This window comes from Drosophila mauritiana, chromosome 3L (genome assembly GCF_004382145.1).
Source record: "Drosophila mauritiana strain mau12 chromosome 3L, ASM438214v1, whole genome shotgun sequence".
In the NCBI taxonomy this organism is placed as follows: domain Eukaryota; kingdom Metazoa; phylum Arthropoda; class Insecta; order Diptera; family Drosophilidae; genus Drosophila; species Drosophila mauritiana.
The window spans coordinates 4809121-4824575 of record NC_046669.1 but is presented as its reverse complement, the minus strand read 5'-3'; the positions used below and the strand labels follow the sequence as shown (position 1 = coordinate 4824575).

Sequence of the window (15455 nt, the reverse complement as noted above, 5' to 3'; positions counted from 1 at the left end):
CCATTGAACTGTGAGACTTTTCCCAATGATCTTGTGAGGACAGGATGCCGCAGATTACTCTTCTGATTGAACCAATAGGGGTTTGAGAATAAAAAAGAGGTGCCTAGAAACGGTGCCTTAAAATTATTCAGATAGTTAGAATACAAATAATACAAATTGTTAGATATTATCTAAATCAGTATCAGTATAATTGTATTCCTTACCTTCATTATCATAAAAGCCAAGATATTAAAATGCGTGCCATTATATGCTTAAAATTTCCCTTATGAAATATTTGAGTAATGAAAACATTTCATTTTATTTTAGCAATTTTCCTAGAATTGTCTTTACTGTAATGTGTGTATTTTGTAGGTTTGTCAGGGTATATAAGTTTCGATTTTTTATTCCCAGTAGTCCATCATCCGCTTTTTTCCCTCATATGTAGGTGAACTGTGTGGGTGACTTCCGTCTGACCTGCTGGCGGCGGCGTGCAACAGCATGTTGCATGCTGCTGAGCCGCTCAACAAATTTTTATTGTCAGCATATTTTTTATATATTTTCATGCCGGCTCAAAGTCCCCGTCTAAAGTCCCCAGGGCGATGATGAACGCGGCCTGTGCATTGACATTGTCTGTCTGGATGGCTGGATGGGTTGGGATAGCAATCGAGACCGGGAGCCGGCAATGGGGACCTGGAGCCTTTGGTCTGCCCGCCTGTCTAGCTGCTGGCGTTAAATAAAATATCGCTCTATGAAAAAACACAGGGGCTGCATCGATTAAAGGGGGTTTACGGCGGCAGAAAATCCCCCTTGCTGCATCCACGGCAGAATGTTTTACATTTCGTTTATTTTTCATATTTTTTCGCATGCCGGGCTACACGTGTTGGTAACATATTTTTGGACATTATTACAATGGTTCCATTTTTGCAGAAGCAAACTGAAACGAAGCGAACCCATGCCCGTCAATATAGATTTTATGGGTCTGCTTTTTTATGAACACTCGAGCGTATTCAAGTTCGCAGCGTGTTTTGAATGTGTTTTGGGTCGAGGTCCACACCCACATGGCAGCAAACAAACGACACGGACAAGTGGCAAATGCATTTTATTTGCAACATGTTTTATGCGCCAAATTGCCGGGCCAAAAGGTGAAGTCAAGTGCAAAGCGATGCTCTCGAGCGTCTTCAAGTGGGTCACCAAAAAATATCCGTCAGTTAGAAAATAAAATATGCTCAAAGAGAGAATAGACATCAAATTTAGAAAAACTCTTTCTATTGAGTGTCTGTATGAAATTCAAAATAAATATTATATCTATGCTGTTTTTAAAGGCAAAAGTAGCCAGATGGAAGTCTGATTTCCAATGGAGAGGCATGCCAATAACTTGAAAAGGTCAAAACAAAGCCAGTTAAGTGAGCTTTCATATTTTTCGATAAAATCGAATATTAAGATGTTTTTTAATTTACGGGCAGCATTTGGAAGCACCCCACCGGCATATTTAAGCCACTTTTTTGCCAGGTGAATTGGTAGCAAAGAAATGAGCTCGTGTGCCTGAAAAGTGAGCTGCCAATAAAAAAGATTAAAATGCAGCCATAAAATACACAATTTTATATACATTGCCTTAATGAAAAGCTGCCGGCAAGAAGTGGAAGCCGCCTCGTCATCCCCCAACCCTCCGGATAAAACCGAATTTCATGCTTAAGCTCTGTAAAATTAACATTTAATTGAAGCCTACAATTCAGTGCTTTCGCCGGTTCCAAAAAATTGGTAGAGGGCGTTGGGCCCAAAGGAGGGCACTGCAGGTCCCAGGATGCGAAGGATATATGTATTTAAGCCAGACAAATGCAGTGGTTCGGGGTGCCGGGGCTGCCAGGGGAGTGCATGTTTTGATAGCGTAAATTATGTTATAAAATTTATTTAATTTCACTTTTCTGAACGTTTTGTTGCCCTGACACTGGCCCACGAAATGTGCGCCGGGCATGCAAAAGGGCGCTTTGCCACCACCCCGACTTCCATCCACCTGACGCACTCAGCACTCCCATATGTACTTGTCCTCCCCTTTTCCCTCCCGAAAAGAACCCAAACCCCTGCCAGAGCGGACACAGACATATCCATATCAACTGGCAGCGGAGTGAAAAGTCCCTGGAGTATTGCAAATTGTGCAGGGTCGCCTTCTCCTCACACCCCTCCATTTCCCCTTTCTAGACCGCCCATCCACTTCGCCGGAGTTGCGTGCCCAGTGCGCATATTTATGTAGGCAAGCCAAGGAACACGCTCGAATTTTCGGTAGTCACCAGTTCCTGCACTCGGAAAAATCATTCATCATTATTAGTATTCTTCATGGAATTAGAATATTCTTAGATAATAAATTAACATCTTTTTGATCCTTATACAAATACGAGGAGAGTGTTCTAGTATTCATTTCCGCTTTTAGCTGGCTCGACTTTCTCCGAGTGCACGCATCGCAATGAAATGGAAAGCGCGACCGGGAGCAGTTCAGTCGGAGCGGAGTGAGTCCACGACCCCGCTGAGCACATAGCACTCGCACGTGTGTGCTCGCATCGTGGATTTCTTGGGGCACCTGCAACGCAGTCGATTCCCCGGTTGACAGGCGGCTTAAACGACCCGTGGCTGGTTAAATAATTAAACACCAATGACACTTAAACGTAAATCATGAATTTTGCAAGCGGCGCTCAGGAGCAGCAGGCCCGATCCTCGATGAAACATTAACCAAATGGCGACCCTTTCAAATCGGGCCAAGACCGGACCATTTGTCGGGCCATAAAAGAAGTGGGTTGACGGGCGAAGAGGAGTGAGGAGAGGAAACTGTCAGCGCCGGCGGAAACAACACCCAAAAAATTACTGTTGCAAAATGCTGTACAAGCTTCCGTCTCCGAATCCGAGTTCGAGGCTTCCTGCAACAACGAGAACAAGGAGCTCTAAAACTAACACTAACGCCAACAAATCCCCAGCTGCTCAGCTCGTCGTCCAACATTCCGGAGCAAAAGGCAGCTACAATGGAAAGAACTATGGCCAACAATTTGTTGCAGCAAAGGGGGCCAAAAGGAAGTACAAAGTCAATGTCGGGATGCCGGCAGAGTTGTCAACGCGCTTAAAGTTGCCTTAATTGCAGTCCTTGTTGTTGTTGCTGCTCTAGGAACTGCTCCTGTCCCTGCACTTTTTATGGCAGCCGTGTCACAGGCGACAGTCCGCAGTCGACAGTTGTCCTTTAGCGGCGGGCATGCATAAAATATGCTGCATACTTCGTGGCGCAGCCAGAAACATAAGAACTCAAAGGCTGCCAATGGGAGTTGGACTCGAAAGGATGGCGAGTACGGGACGAAATTGGGACTGACGACATATTTTCCTTTCAGTTTCAGGCTGTTAATTATTATTATAGACGTGTGAGTGTCCGCCCGTCTGGACTGGCAATCGACAAACGGCACACGACCATCGAAGGCGGGCGTCCAGCCAACCACATGCAATAAAACAGCACTTAGACATGGGGACAGGCACACAGGTACACTGCGAGAAAATCATTCAAGATCATTCGATCGTTAAATAAAAGTTATAAGACATATATCGTAGAAATTCCACAATTTAATCCATTTCTGAGCAGATCTAAACAAATCTTAGTTCTTTTAAAGTTGGGCGCTTCTATCCAAAACTATAAAATCGTTATTATCCCGGAATTTCTCTCAGTGCAATCCCGTATACAACCGCAAAATGGGGAGACAGAGACGTCAACTTGGGCCCGCCCAAAGAGTGGAACGGTGCACCGGGGAATACTTTGCCAAATTGCACAATCTACTCAGTCTACTCAGCCCAACCCCTGACTCCAGTCCGAATCCTTTTTCCCCAGGACCTGACTAGACTAGTCTGCCAGACAGGACAGCAACTCTGGCTACTCATTTGACTACTCGGCCTTGTCGTCGTGGAACCTTAGTAAACTTCGTTCGGCATACAGAAGGCCTAAAAAGTATTATTCGGCAGTCAGAGATCTAATGGTAAGATACTTTCAGCAGTTTGATGGCAGAACAAAATGAGAGAGCCAATTATGTGAGTTTTCTATCGACACTTTCGCACTGGAAAATCGCTCTTTATTGCAGTTGACAACTTTTATTGACAGACATAAAATGTCATTGATTTTCTGAAAAACTAAAGGCATGTTCTAGATTTCTTACTCACAAATTTCGATACATTTCATAAATCATACTGTTACGGAAACAAAATTATTAAACGGTGCTGCGATTTTCACAAATTGATCGTAAAGAGGAAGTATTTATGAATCATAAAACGTTTAAGAAAGATAGCAAACGGCCATTATAGTATTTAACACATTTGGAATTATAAATGGGATAAATATGGCATCCGTGTTTTCCCACTAATTTGGATGCCATTAATGACACCTATTTGGCTCCATAAACTATTTCATGTTCAAGGTTTTTTTTTTTATTCTTTGAATATATATTTAGTTAATAATTTTTCGAAGGAGCTCTTACATCACAGAATTGGAAAACGGGAACCGTTCCAATAGCCGCACAATCTTAACGACTAATCTTTGCCGCTGTAAATGAGTCAAAACCAAAGCGCAGAAGGCCAAGACGTTGGCTGACAATTTTTATTGAAACTTGTTGAACTGTCGCCGGTAATTGTTTGCCTTTTGGGCTTCGTTTGTGCGTCCGTGGGGTGTGACAAAGCCAACTTAAGTAGTTGGCCGCCAGCTTATCGGCCAGTTGTCCGCTGGTGGGCGAAACTGTGAGTCGTTTGAAAGACATTATTCCTGCTCCGTCTTTGTCCGGCTATTAGTGGCCTTCGGCGCCAGGTGAGCTAATCGCCGGCTGAGCTGTGCGGCCGAGAAAGCTGGAAAGGCTAAGAAAGCTGACTGGATCGGATTGGATGGGATCGCTGGGGCGTCGGGCCGGCTGGGCGGCGAAGGTGTCCTGGTGTCTTGGCCAAAAGTCGCCTAATTAGCCAGCACTTTGTCCTGGGCCACTTAATTAGCGGAGTGCAGAGGACAGAGCTCCTAGTGCAGAGCGCCGCGCACATACAAATTGTTGGCGGGGACAATTGCATTCCAGTTGCGCAACAGAAATGGGCGCCAATTAAAGTTGGCGGCAGACTGGGAATTCGAGTTGGTGGCGGCGGCATCGTCATCCAAAAGTTTGGCGAGCATATTTAAACTTTTTGCGCCAACGTTCGTTGTTGGATTTTATGTGTATGATTTTAATTCCATTAAAAATTGCGCCCGGCATGCAAAGTGTACAAAAGAGTTGGAGGAGTTGGAGAAGGGCAGAGTGTCACATTTAAAATATTTTTATTGCTAATACTTTTTTTGTTGCTTTATATTTTGGCATTACTGTTTTTTGGTGCTCGACGCTAATTAAATGTGTAAATTGTTGGAGTTTTTAATTAAATGCGACAAATGTCTACAAAAATTAAGCGAAGCAGGCAAGGACAACGCAACAAAAGGATTGGCCGGGGCCCATTGTCCTGGACGCACTCTGCTCATTGGTGCATTTGTCTGGGTGTTTTGGTTTGGCATTAGTTTTGGCTTACAGCATAAGCTCGTCAACTTTTTCTAGTTCACTGCAAAAAAGGCGGCAAATCAAATCAGCGAAATGCAAATGGCAGACAATTTGGATAACTTTGATTTCGGATGGGGGCAGGCACAATGGCATTGCGTGCATTTCATACAACAAAATAATGTAAATAAAATAATAATAATAATAGTAAAGTAGTCGTAAGTAGTTAGACAAGGCACATTAGAGGCGCGTGAACTGTGATCAATCTGACAGGCACAACACTTAACTATTCCTCCTTGTTCTCGGCAGCCGGAACCTCCCAGTAGTGCTCGTCCTGGTGATGTTCGTCCTTCTTCAGGTTCCGGAAGTTGGTGTACTTCAAAACGGCACCTGTTTTTGAGTTTAGGTGCTTTACATACTTTTAAATTTACAGGATAATTTAAGTTGTCATACCTGTCAAAATACCACCGCCGATGGCTATGAGCAGTGTGACAGCGATGCCAAACAATTGGTAGCCCGCCTGCGAAGTGGCGTTCCGGCCAAGACCCTGCGGGAAACGGAAAACGGGAAACGAGTCCAAAAGGTATTAACACCCACCGGTGCACAGATGCCGGACATGGATACTCACGCCCATGATTTTGGTCTCGGTTCCGTTGGTGCCCACCATGGCCGGGAAAATGTCCTGCAGCTCGGATTGGTACTCGCCCACGGTGGCCATCGAGGCGTAAATGGCGGAGGCAATGGCCGAAATCAGGGCAGGCATTCCATGCAGGTTGTGCACGCCACAGGTGTCGTGCAGCCTCAGATTGGCCGTCATCCAGGGCTAGAAACCAGAATAAATATGGATTTTATTGTTGAAAAGCATACAGATTTAAACCAAAATATTTTAACTAACTCTGAGCAGGTCATATTTCTTAGCTCTTTTAAATTTAAATGATAAGTTCTAGAAATCAAAATATTTAAGTTAATTTAGTTAATTTAATTTAAGAAAATAATTAAATTTCTTTCAACAGTTTTGATTTCAATATTTTCTAAGGTTGTAATAATTAATGACCAGTGCCTGAATTAAATTATTTAAAAGTGAAACATGGCAGGCAGTCAGTGTGTCATTTCGAAATTGCGAATTTATTTACTGCTCCACGGATTTCGGGGCTGCTGCGTGGTCATAATGCAAATGGATGTCTGCCGGAATCCGGAATGAAGTCCGGAGGAATCCGGCTCCGGCTCCGGCTCCGGCTGACCGGCGGGCAACAAACTTTACTCATTAGCGTCGCATTTTTCCTAGGCGCACTAATTAAAGCGAATCCACCGCCAGCTAGTTTTGGTTCCAGGTACGCGATTTGAATGGGGTTTATGCTTGTATGGAGGCCCTTTTGGGTTTTCCTCTTCTTTTTTTTTTGTTGTATTTTGTGAGTGTGCTGTGTTCAGTTTTAGCGTTGCGAACTTACTGTTAAATAGCGATAGCCGAGCACAGAGACCGTGCCGGCGATAATGCCAATTAAGACAGCTCCGTGGGCGCCGAGCAGCAAGTTGCACACCGTGCCTACGGCAACTCCGCCGGCGAGGGTCGAGTTCTGCACGTGCACCATGTCCAATTTATTCTCGTGGCTGACAAGCGCGGATACAACGAAGGTGGTCACTGCAAAATACCAACGGGTTACGGGTTACGAGTTAGGAAGATGGCCCGAAAACAGTAGAATGTGGCTAAAAAAAAGCACGGAGGGAGGCTGTGGCTCCCATTTATGGTTCGCAGGCAGATTGAATGCAGCGCACGGACTTCGTATGGCCCGGCTTATTACATGATTTTAATGCATTTTTGAATGAGTCTCTGGCTAGTTCATTAGAGGCCAATGAATTGCTAGGAGTTTCTCTTTATAGTGCGTAATGAATAGAGTGGGGTTCACCGTTCTCCTGGAGTAGACTTTTTAGTTGCAAAATATAGATATTAAAGAAACATACAATTATTAATACACAATTAGGAAAGCTTAAAGCAACCCCCTATTTAAAAATTTCTTTGAGAACTTTTTAGTTTATTTGTTTTTGCTTCATTCAATAGTCGATCAATTGCAAACGAGACATAAAACAGAAAAATCACGTATACGACCTGTTGAATAGCAAAACATCTACTTCTATTTGCACACAGCATTTTCTCTGCTCAGCAAACATTGTTGCAGGAGAAAATCCTGTGCATTCATAAGCCCTCCTGTTTAGATTCTCTAAGACCAACAAGCAGCTATCGCTAATCACTGGAGCAGCAGGAATGACACAGCCAACACAACCCAACAGCAACGCAACCACACTTTGGTAATAAACACAAAACTAATAAAAATGTAAACACGACAGTGGCAAGATCCCATTGGATTTCCCGGGTTTTTCCAACAGGCCATGCCCCCTGCCTTGTCGCCTTTCCCGCTTTTCCGCTGGCCACAGGACACAGCACAACAAGGACGCTTCAGTTTATGGCCATCAGCCAGCATAAATCTCGGCTGAATAACACTAAATACTTAAAAATCTCCATTTTATGGCGGAGCATATGTTGCAGCCATAATAATTTGCATAAATTAGTTTGGGGCCTGGCGTCGGTTGGCCACTGCAAATAAGTAAGGCAAATCTCAGCCGACGGGCGAGTTGGATGTTGGAAAGGGCATTTAACCGCAACAATTTCAAAACAGCTTTTGACGTTGTCCGGGCGACGCAAAACAACGAGAACAGCAAATTCTGGCTTAAAAATCAATTAAACAGCTTTTTTACAGCCGGTCCTCATAGTCGTCCTGGTCGCCCTCTTCGTCCTGTTCGTCCTGTTTCTCCTGCTCGAGTTCTAAACTAAAGCCAGGCCAACGGCATCCGAGATTCAGGACATCAGCTGCCGTTGCTTTTGTTTTTGCTCCGCTTTTCTCCTGCCCGAACATTAAACAATTTAAATTAACGCCAATGGTGTCACTTGCGACTGTAAAATGTGTTTTGTGCTTAGCGTTCTTGGCCAATGCGGGCAGATTCTTCCCCCTCCATCGCTACATCGGAAAATCCCGTCCTATTGACCGGGTCCAATCCCAAATCACACGGTAGAAAATAAAAGTAGACCGAATTAAAGACTTTTGCTGGAACCTGTTTTGATTTCAATGGGAATTTTAAGATATCGAACGTGCTACTAGACTCGGTAATCTTTATTTATTAAAAATGTCCTTGTTAAATACCCCGCTATTAAATTTCTCTCTGTGCTTTTCTATGAGAAGGTCCAGACGGCGCTCCGGCTCATTTTGTGCCTGGTGTGAAAACAACAACTGGGGCGTATTTTTGCTGTTGGCGCCGCATTCGGACACCAAATGGCGTCGTCTGATCCGAACCCCCTTTGGTGCTGGCTCCAACTCCAGCTCCGCCCAAAACCAATCCTGCTGGCCAGACCATGCATGTCCGCCCGCATGGCCGACTAAAGGACTACGACCGTGGGCCACACCCACCAGACCGCCTCTAATTTCAGCATTGAACTGAACCCCAGCTTTAGTTTAATTAAGGCAACAACTAGTGAGCCAAGCAACCGGCTTGTCCACCGAATGGACAAGGACACGTTGGGCAGGACATGCGGGAAGGGGAGTGGGAGCGGGGTTTAGGCCACTGCAACGGACGGAGCCGCACGTTGACTCAACTAATCGCACATCCTTCCGCATAAAATGCCCGCCCAGAATCCCACTTTCTCTCTCTTTCCCCCCGAAAGGATACTCTACGAGGTCTATTTATGGGATGGGCTATCTCTGCTGCACAGATTGGAATGCACTGATTAAGTTTCCTCTGGTCAGATATGAATTGCAACTAAATTTGAATATGCACTTTATTGAGACGAGAATTTTTAACGCAAATTAAGATGTACTCTCGAAAAGCACTTTCACGCAGAGCAAAGAAGTTTTGGGCAAAAAATCAAAATGAAATGCTAACAAGTGATACTCTTGAAAATATACAACATGATTCATTTATACTTTATGTGCTCGCATTCCATTTGGCCAACTAAAAATTCGAAAAAAACAAAGTGAAGTGTTCTTTGTTGTTAAATGAACCTTGACAGAAGAAAATTTAACATGCGACTTCTGCGTTTAATTGTTTGCATGAAATAAATTATTTCTTTCACAACTTTTAATAAAGAAATATTTTATTCGGAAAGCAAATCAAAGGAATTTGGCATTAATTGCAAATATATATAGCCGCCTTGGCTTTATTAAATTGAATGGAATATTTTAGTAAATTCATTGTTTAAACAAAAAAAATATTAAATTCCTGTCGGAAAAATTTGGTTTCAAGATGGCAAATAAATCAAAAAAAAGTTAAGTATTATTATTTGTAATTTGTACTGCATACTGAAGGGTATTTGTGTTTTTGGCTACACATCGTGCCATTTCTGCCATCTGCCTACTGATGACTCGTATGCCCAGTTTAGGTGTTACCTCCATCGCCGTAACGTGAGGGCTTTAATACCATGGCCAGAAGAACCGGAGCTACAACCGGGCGAGACTCCGGCCACAGTTAGCCAAGTGTCGCCATTCCTAGTTGGCTTATCTCAGCTGCTGGCCGTACTATTATTACGGCTCTTGTTGTTGCTGCCGGGCGTCCTTTGTATACATTTAATTTGTGTTTTGTTATTTACATTAACCGAGCGAGTCAACCAAGGCAAAGCCCGACCCCGGGCTGCTGCTTTTAGCACATTTTCTATATGCGCCTGGGCTGGACTGGACTGGGGTGGACGTGGACGTGGACTGGACCAGAACCTGGACAGACTGGATCTGAATGGGATTTGCCGTCGACTACTGACCCACCCATCAGACTAAGCAAATGCCGGACAGGCTGGTTCGTTTTTATGTGCGCTACGTGCTCAAAATAAATTTTCAAATGTGTTAACGAAACTATTTGACATTTAATTAGTTTGTGAGGCGCATGCACAAGGACCTACAGGGCGTCGGGTTGTGCACGGAGTTGCCTGGGATCCTTTTTCAATTTCATTGGGTGCTGTGCTAATAGGCCCGCCAACATTATAATTAACAAGGCCTGAGAAGCCCGGCAGGAATGACCCAGCAAAGCGTGAAGATATGTATGTGCGAGTGGGCGAAGATGGCCGGAAGATATGTCCGGAGATGCGAGATGGACTGCGCAGCACAGAGAATGGAATGTCCTCCAGCTGCCCTCCACTTGAGCCAGCTAATTGCCGGGGCACGTGACTCACCTGTTGCCGCGGCTAATGACAGGAACGTGTTCAAAATGGCCCGCTCGCCGCCGGCTCCATCGGCCAGAACAGAGTTGAAGCTGGGCCAGTACACCCACAGGAAGGTGGTGCCGATCATGGCGAAGATGTCCGACGTATAGCTGGCGCCCTCTAGCTTTCCCGTTTCGTTCTGGTCGCTGGCGGGTCTCAGCATCAGGGCCACAGCCAGTCCAAAGTAGGCTCCAAAGGCGTGGACAGTGATAGAGCCGCCACAGTCGCAGATCTATCAGGAACACACAACATTATAGGAAAATATATTATTTATTAAATATTACTTTTAATTTTTTACATTATTTCTACTCACACTGAATACATGAAGAGCCAGATACTCATTGGCCGCGAAAAGAGCCACCTCAAAGACGGACATGCACAGGAGTTGGATTGGAGTGGTCCTGCCGAGCAGAGCGCCCATGCTAATCAGGGGCACGGCGGCGGCTATATCCGCATCAATGATGTTCTCCAGGGAGAGGCTGTGGACGCAAAAAAGAGGCGGAATACGATAAACAGGAAGTGCGACAGGTGACACGCCCTCCGCCGCATAAAAAATGGGGATAACTTTACCAAGAAATTGCCGTCAAATGAAATGGAGTTCATTATAATGCAAAACTGTTTGTATATTTACACAGAAAAATTTAAGAGGACTAATGGATTTCCTGGAATGTTCGGAAAGATGTTGACAAACATAATTCTAGTTCTATAATAAAATGCACTGAGATCAGTAAGAAGCAAATTGAAGGCTTCAAACGTATAAAAGTATTTATTTAATCAGCAAATCATTTCATTCCTTAAATAGATTTTTTAAGTTTAATTAATAATATTAATATATTATTGAAAAATATACAATTTTTCCAGTACATTTGACTGTCAGCTTCTTTAGAGTTTTTACAGCTTCTTATACTTTTGTTTGCTGTTTGACTTCGGATTGTTGCCCATTTCACTTAGCATAAGTAGAAGATTCCACCCAAAGACCCTGCCCCTCAGGTTGACTTCTTCATTTAAAGTAATTGCCTGAATTCATTTTAAGCTTGGGGGTATGTCTCTTCATTTGACATCGCACACTTATTTGCTTTTTGGCCTGCCAGTTTGACTTTGGACTCGGACTCGAGCAATTAATAAATTGAAGTTGTGCCAAGCACTCACCTGATCTTGCCGCCCTCCATGTGGAGGAATCCCTTCATGAGCACAGCCCATTGCACCACTAGAGCAGCCATGAACAGGGTGAATCCAGTGGCACTGTATCCGTACTTCCGCAGGAAGGTCATTAGGAAGCCAAAGCCAATGAAGATCATCACCTGGATGTCCTGGAACTCTGCGGGGAAACAGGAGGATTTCAGGATGACCATTGTCTGGGCCAGCTGGGATGCAAATTAATAGAGTCAAGTCGTTTCAATTAACCGCCAAATTGTCTGCTGCCAAAAGTCAATTGCATTGAGATTGATGTCACCAGGGTACCAAGACGCAATGGTGGATAGGCAACACCCACTACCACCCACTGCCACCCACTGTTACAGAGCACCAGTCGCAAACATCCCCTGTGTGCGTATGTGTGTCCGCGCGGGTGCAATTAGTGTGAAATACGGTTTAATTTATTTATTATGAATTGCAACAAGTTGTTTACAGACGCATTTGCATAAATTGAAATTAATGACTTTAATTATTCATCTGTGAGCGTGTGTGTGTGTCCCATTGTTCGTTTCGGTTCGGTTCGTTTCGGTTCGGTTTGGCACAATGTACCCTGTTCCATGGCAGAAGTAATTAATGGAATTGGTGCCACGGGACCCAAAAGACTGCGGAGACTGTGCGAAAAAGAACTTCATTTATTTATGACCCGCCAACACTTGGCAAACAATGCCAGGACTCCTCGTCCTAACATCTTCTCGCTCCACCGAAATAGCAAAGGACTAGGACACACATTTATATTTCGGTTAGCATGGGTAATAGCTTTATGCGGGATTTGATTTAGAGCTTCGACTTGGGGTCCTCTTAATTGTTTCTGACCATTACCCATCGAATTTCCCTTCGTTCTACTTTTACTATTTAAGTTTAATTTATATTACTCAATTTCTTTTACATAATCTTGCCTATTTCATTCAATTCGTGTTTATTTACTATTAATTAAATGACTTAAAAACCGCTAAAGATCAAAAGTTTTTGTTTACGAATCAAGAAATTCTCAATTGATCATCATTTGATACGTTTTTTATGCGGCATTGTCATGGAAACAGCACAGTTTTAAAAATATAGCATACCCCTCATTCGGTCTGTTGCCAAGTCCCATTTGCCCACTGTCTTTAATTAGCCCTACATGGCTAATTAGTCAAAGTGTGAGTCCAAAAATAAAATGCGTGACATTTCCGACTTATTTTATACGATTCTTAAAATAGACATTCTAAATGCATATATGTATTTAGAGAGTTGTAATTTATTTTGCGAATTACGAGTACGCCACGAGCGTTTACTACAGTGACTTTTATTGCACACAACTGCAAACAAACAGAGCAACAATAATATAGAAATAATATAAATTTATACAAATACGAGAAATAATAATTTTCACGATAGCTTTTATTTTGAAGGGGTGAACCTAAATATATATCACAAGTTTCCGCACACAAGAGCTGCACTTTTTAGGGGTCCCGTGTAAATTAATTCCACAACGTGCAGAAAACTATTTTATTTGATTTGTCAGAATGAAATGTTTGCACTGTTGCCATGTATATTAAGTTTTAGTGACTTTTATTAGACAAAGAGGACTAATTAACCAACAAAAAGATATTTTTAAAGCACGAAAAATAAAATGATATTTGAACTATAGTTGTAAATACAAAATAATTTGATTATCAAAACCTTTTGCCTGTTGCATTTGAGCTTGTCTAAAAAACATGTTGCTATGTTCAAAACAAATGATAAACTTATTCATTTCTATAAACCCATGCTTATCATAGCCTTTGCTTAGAAAGCTTTTAAGTGAAGTAATAAACAAGACAGCTATAAATTACTTTCTGTGTTTAAAACTTTCTAGCAAATATTCCTTAATAAAAAATAAATGTATTAAATTCTACTCTATTTATTCATACCATTTATGGTTCATTTTAGATGCTTATAAGCGGAAGTCCTTTTTCCCAAGGAAAGCAAAAGGATGGGGACAAAATCCCAGCTACTCACGCGGATATTTGGAAACGTGTTCGTTTGCTGATCCAGCGTCTTCGGCGTCGATTGCCAGGGGCAGCGCCGTCTTTTCGTAACGCACGAACAGCCAGAATAGAACCAGGAAGATTATTTGCACAATCATCAGGACGACGTAGCCCGACACTTTGGCAGCCGGCGAATGCATGGTGGCAGGATGTAGGTGGTGGAGCTCGGGCAAAAAATACGAAAAAAACTAGACGGAACGGCTCCTGATTGGAGTTCGAGTAAAAAGCGGAGACGGAGCCGGAGTCGGAGTTTTTGCTTTTCAGATCCCGGCCGCAGACGATGCAGCACGTGTACAGGGACAGGAGGTCTTGTTCCCCTTTTGGGATGTGCAAATATTTGTGCGCTTTTCTGCTCTATCTCCCAGACATGGGGATGCACACTGTTCAACTGTATAGATATATGTTATATATATCCGTTCACATTCACGATCTGCTACGGCTGAGCACTGGGCGCGCACTGATGCCCGGAGCGATGAGCGCGACGTGTAAGTAGCTGCGACTCGCGTCTGCGGTCAACGGGGCGTATGTGCGATATCCACAGCGATTTACTCGCATGATATAACTATTTGATTTAATTTGCAGTCGCCGCTGCTCCGGCTCTTTCTGAATTATTTACAGCGCCCCTCTGGAGACCAAGTCGTTGTGGTTCCATTATATTTAAATTGTTTTTGTTTTAGTTGCATTGCAATTTCAATTCCAATTCCAAATCGTTTTACAAGGCAGTCCAGACCTCTTTTGCGGTCTCCCCCACCCAAAAGTCTGGCTCCAGTTCGGTTCGGTTGGGCTCGGTTTGGTTTGTTTTGTTTGTTTCGTTGGTCAATTGATTGGTAATTCGTTACAAATTTATCCTTAGACTGCATTTCATAGTTGTTGCAGCCGGACGATTTGCATAAACGTCATTGAATGGCTTGGAAGGTGAAAGTGGCTAAAACTTTAACGAATTCTCCCATTTAAAGTGTTGTTATTGACTCTGGGCCAATCGCTTTAGCCACTTAGGGGGTTTTCTTGTTGACCGATAAGCCGCAATCTCAGTGCTGGTCAAGTGGCAATTGTCGTGAATGTAAGCATGTGTCAACAAAACCGATTTGGGTTGAGAACTGTCTATATACCAATTAATCTCACATACCCAGTAGTTGCCAGAGAGTAATTAACATGATGGCAGTCGAAATGATCGGTCGTTAAATAAATAACGGCTCAAGTGGAGCAGCTGACTCTGTAGCAGATCGCCGCTCATTGATGAGCCCCTTTATTCGCCTTTTTTCGGTTTGTTCAAGCAATTTCAACTGATTAACAGTCTTTTTTAGTGGTTTAGTGCGAACTTTATGGGCATATAAAAGCGCATCAGGTCGCACACCAGTGCCAAAAGCATCCAGTTCCGTATGTTTGAAGTGGCTTCGAATCAGATGCTCATTCCGAACTCTTTTGCTAAAAACTAAATGCAAGAAAATTAGTTTAGAACTTAATTTTTAAAATTTGAAAATTAAATTAATTTAATAAAAAAGACAAAGAAGCACTGGGCCG

At 43.2% G+C, this 15455-nt stretch overlaps 1 protein-coding gene across 1 annotated transcript; it reads right to left on the bottom strand.

The window, feature by feature from the left end:
• Window positions 1-5270: 5270 nt before the first annotated feature.
• LOC117141322 (ammonium transporter Rh type A) lies at window positions 5271-14381 on the bottom strand. Its single transcript, XM_033304716.1, has 9 exons — window positions 13906-14381; window positions 11881-12049; window positions 11045-11210; window positions 10702-10963; window positions 6944-7134; window positions 6124-6318; window positions 5949-6042; window positions 5783-5885; window positions 5271-5559 (listed from the first exon to the last, which is right to left on the bottom strand). Exons 1-9 carry the CDS (start codon window positions 14072-14074, stop codon window positions 5526-5528), a joined length of 1383 nt encoding a protein of 460 aa, XP_033160607.1. The 5' UTR covers window positions 14075-14381; the 3' UTR covers window positions 5271-5525.
• Window positions 14382-15455: the final 1074 nt, after the last annotated feature.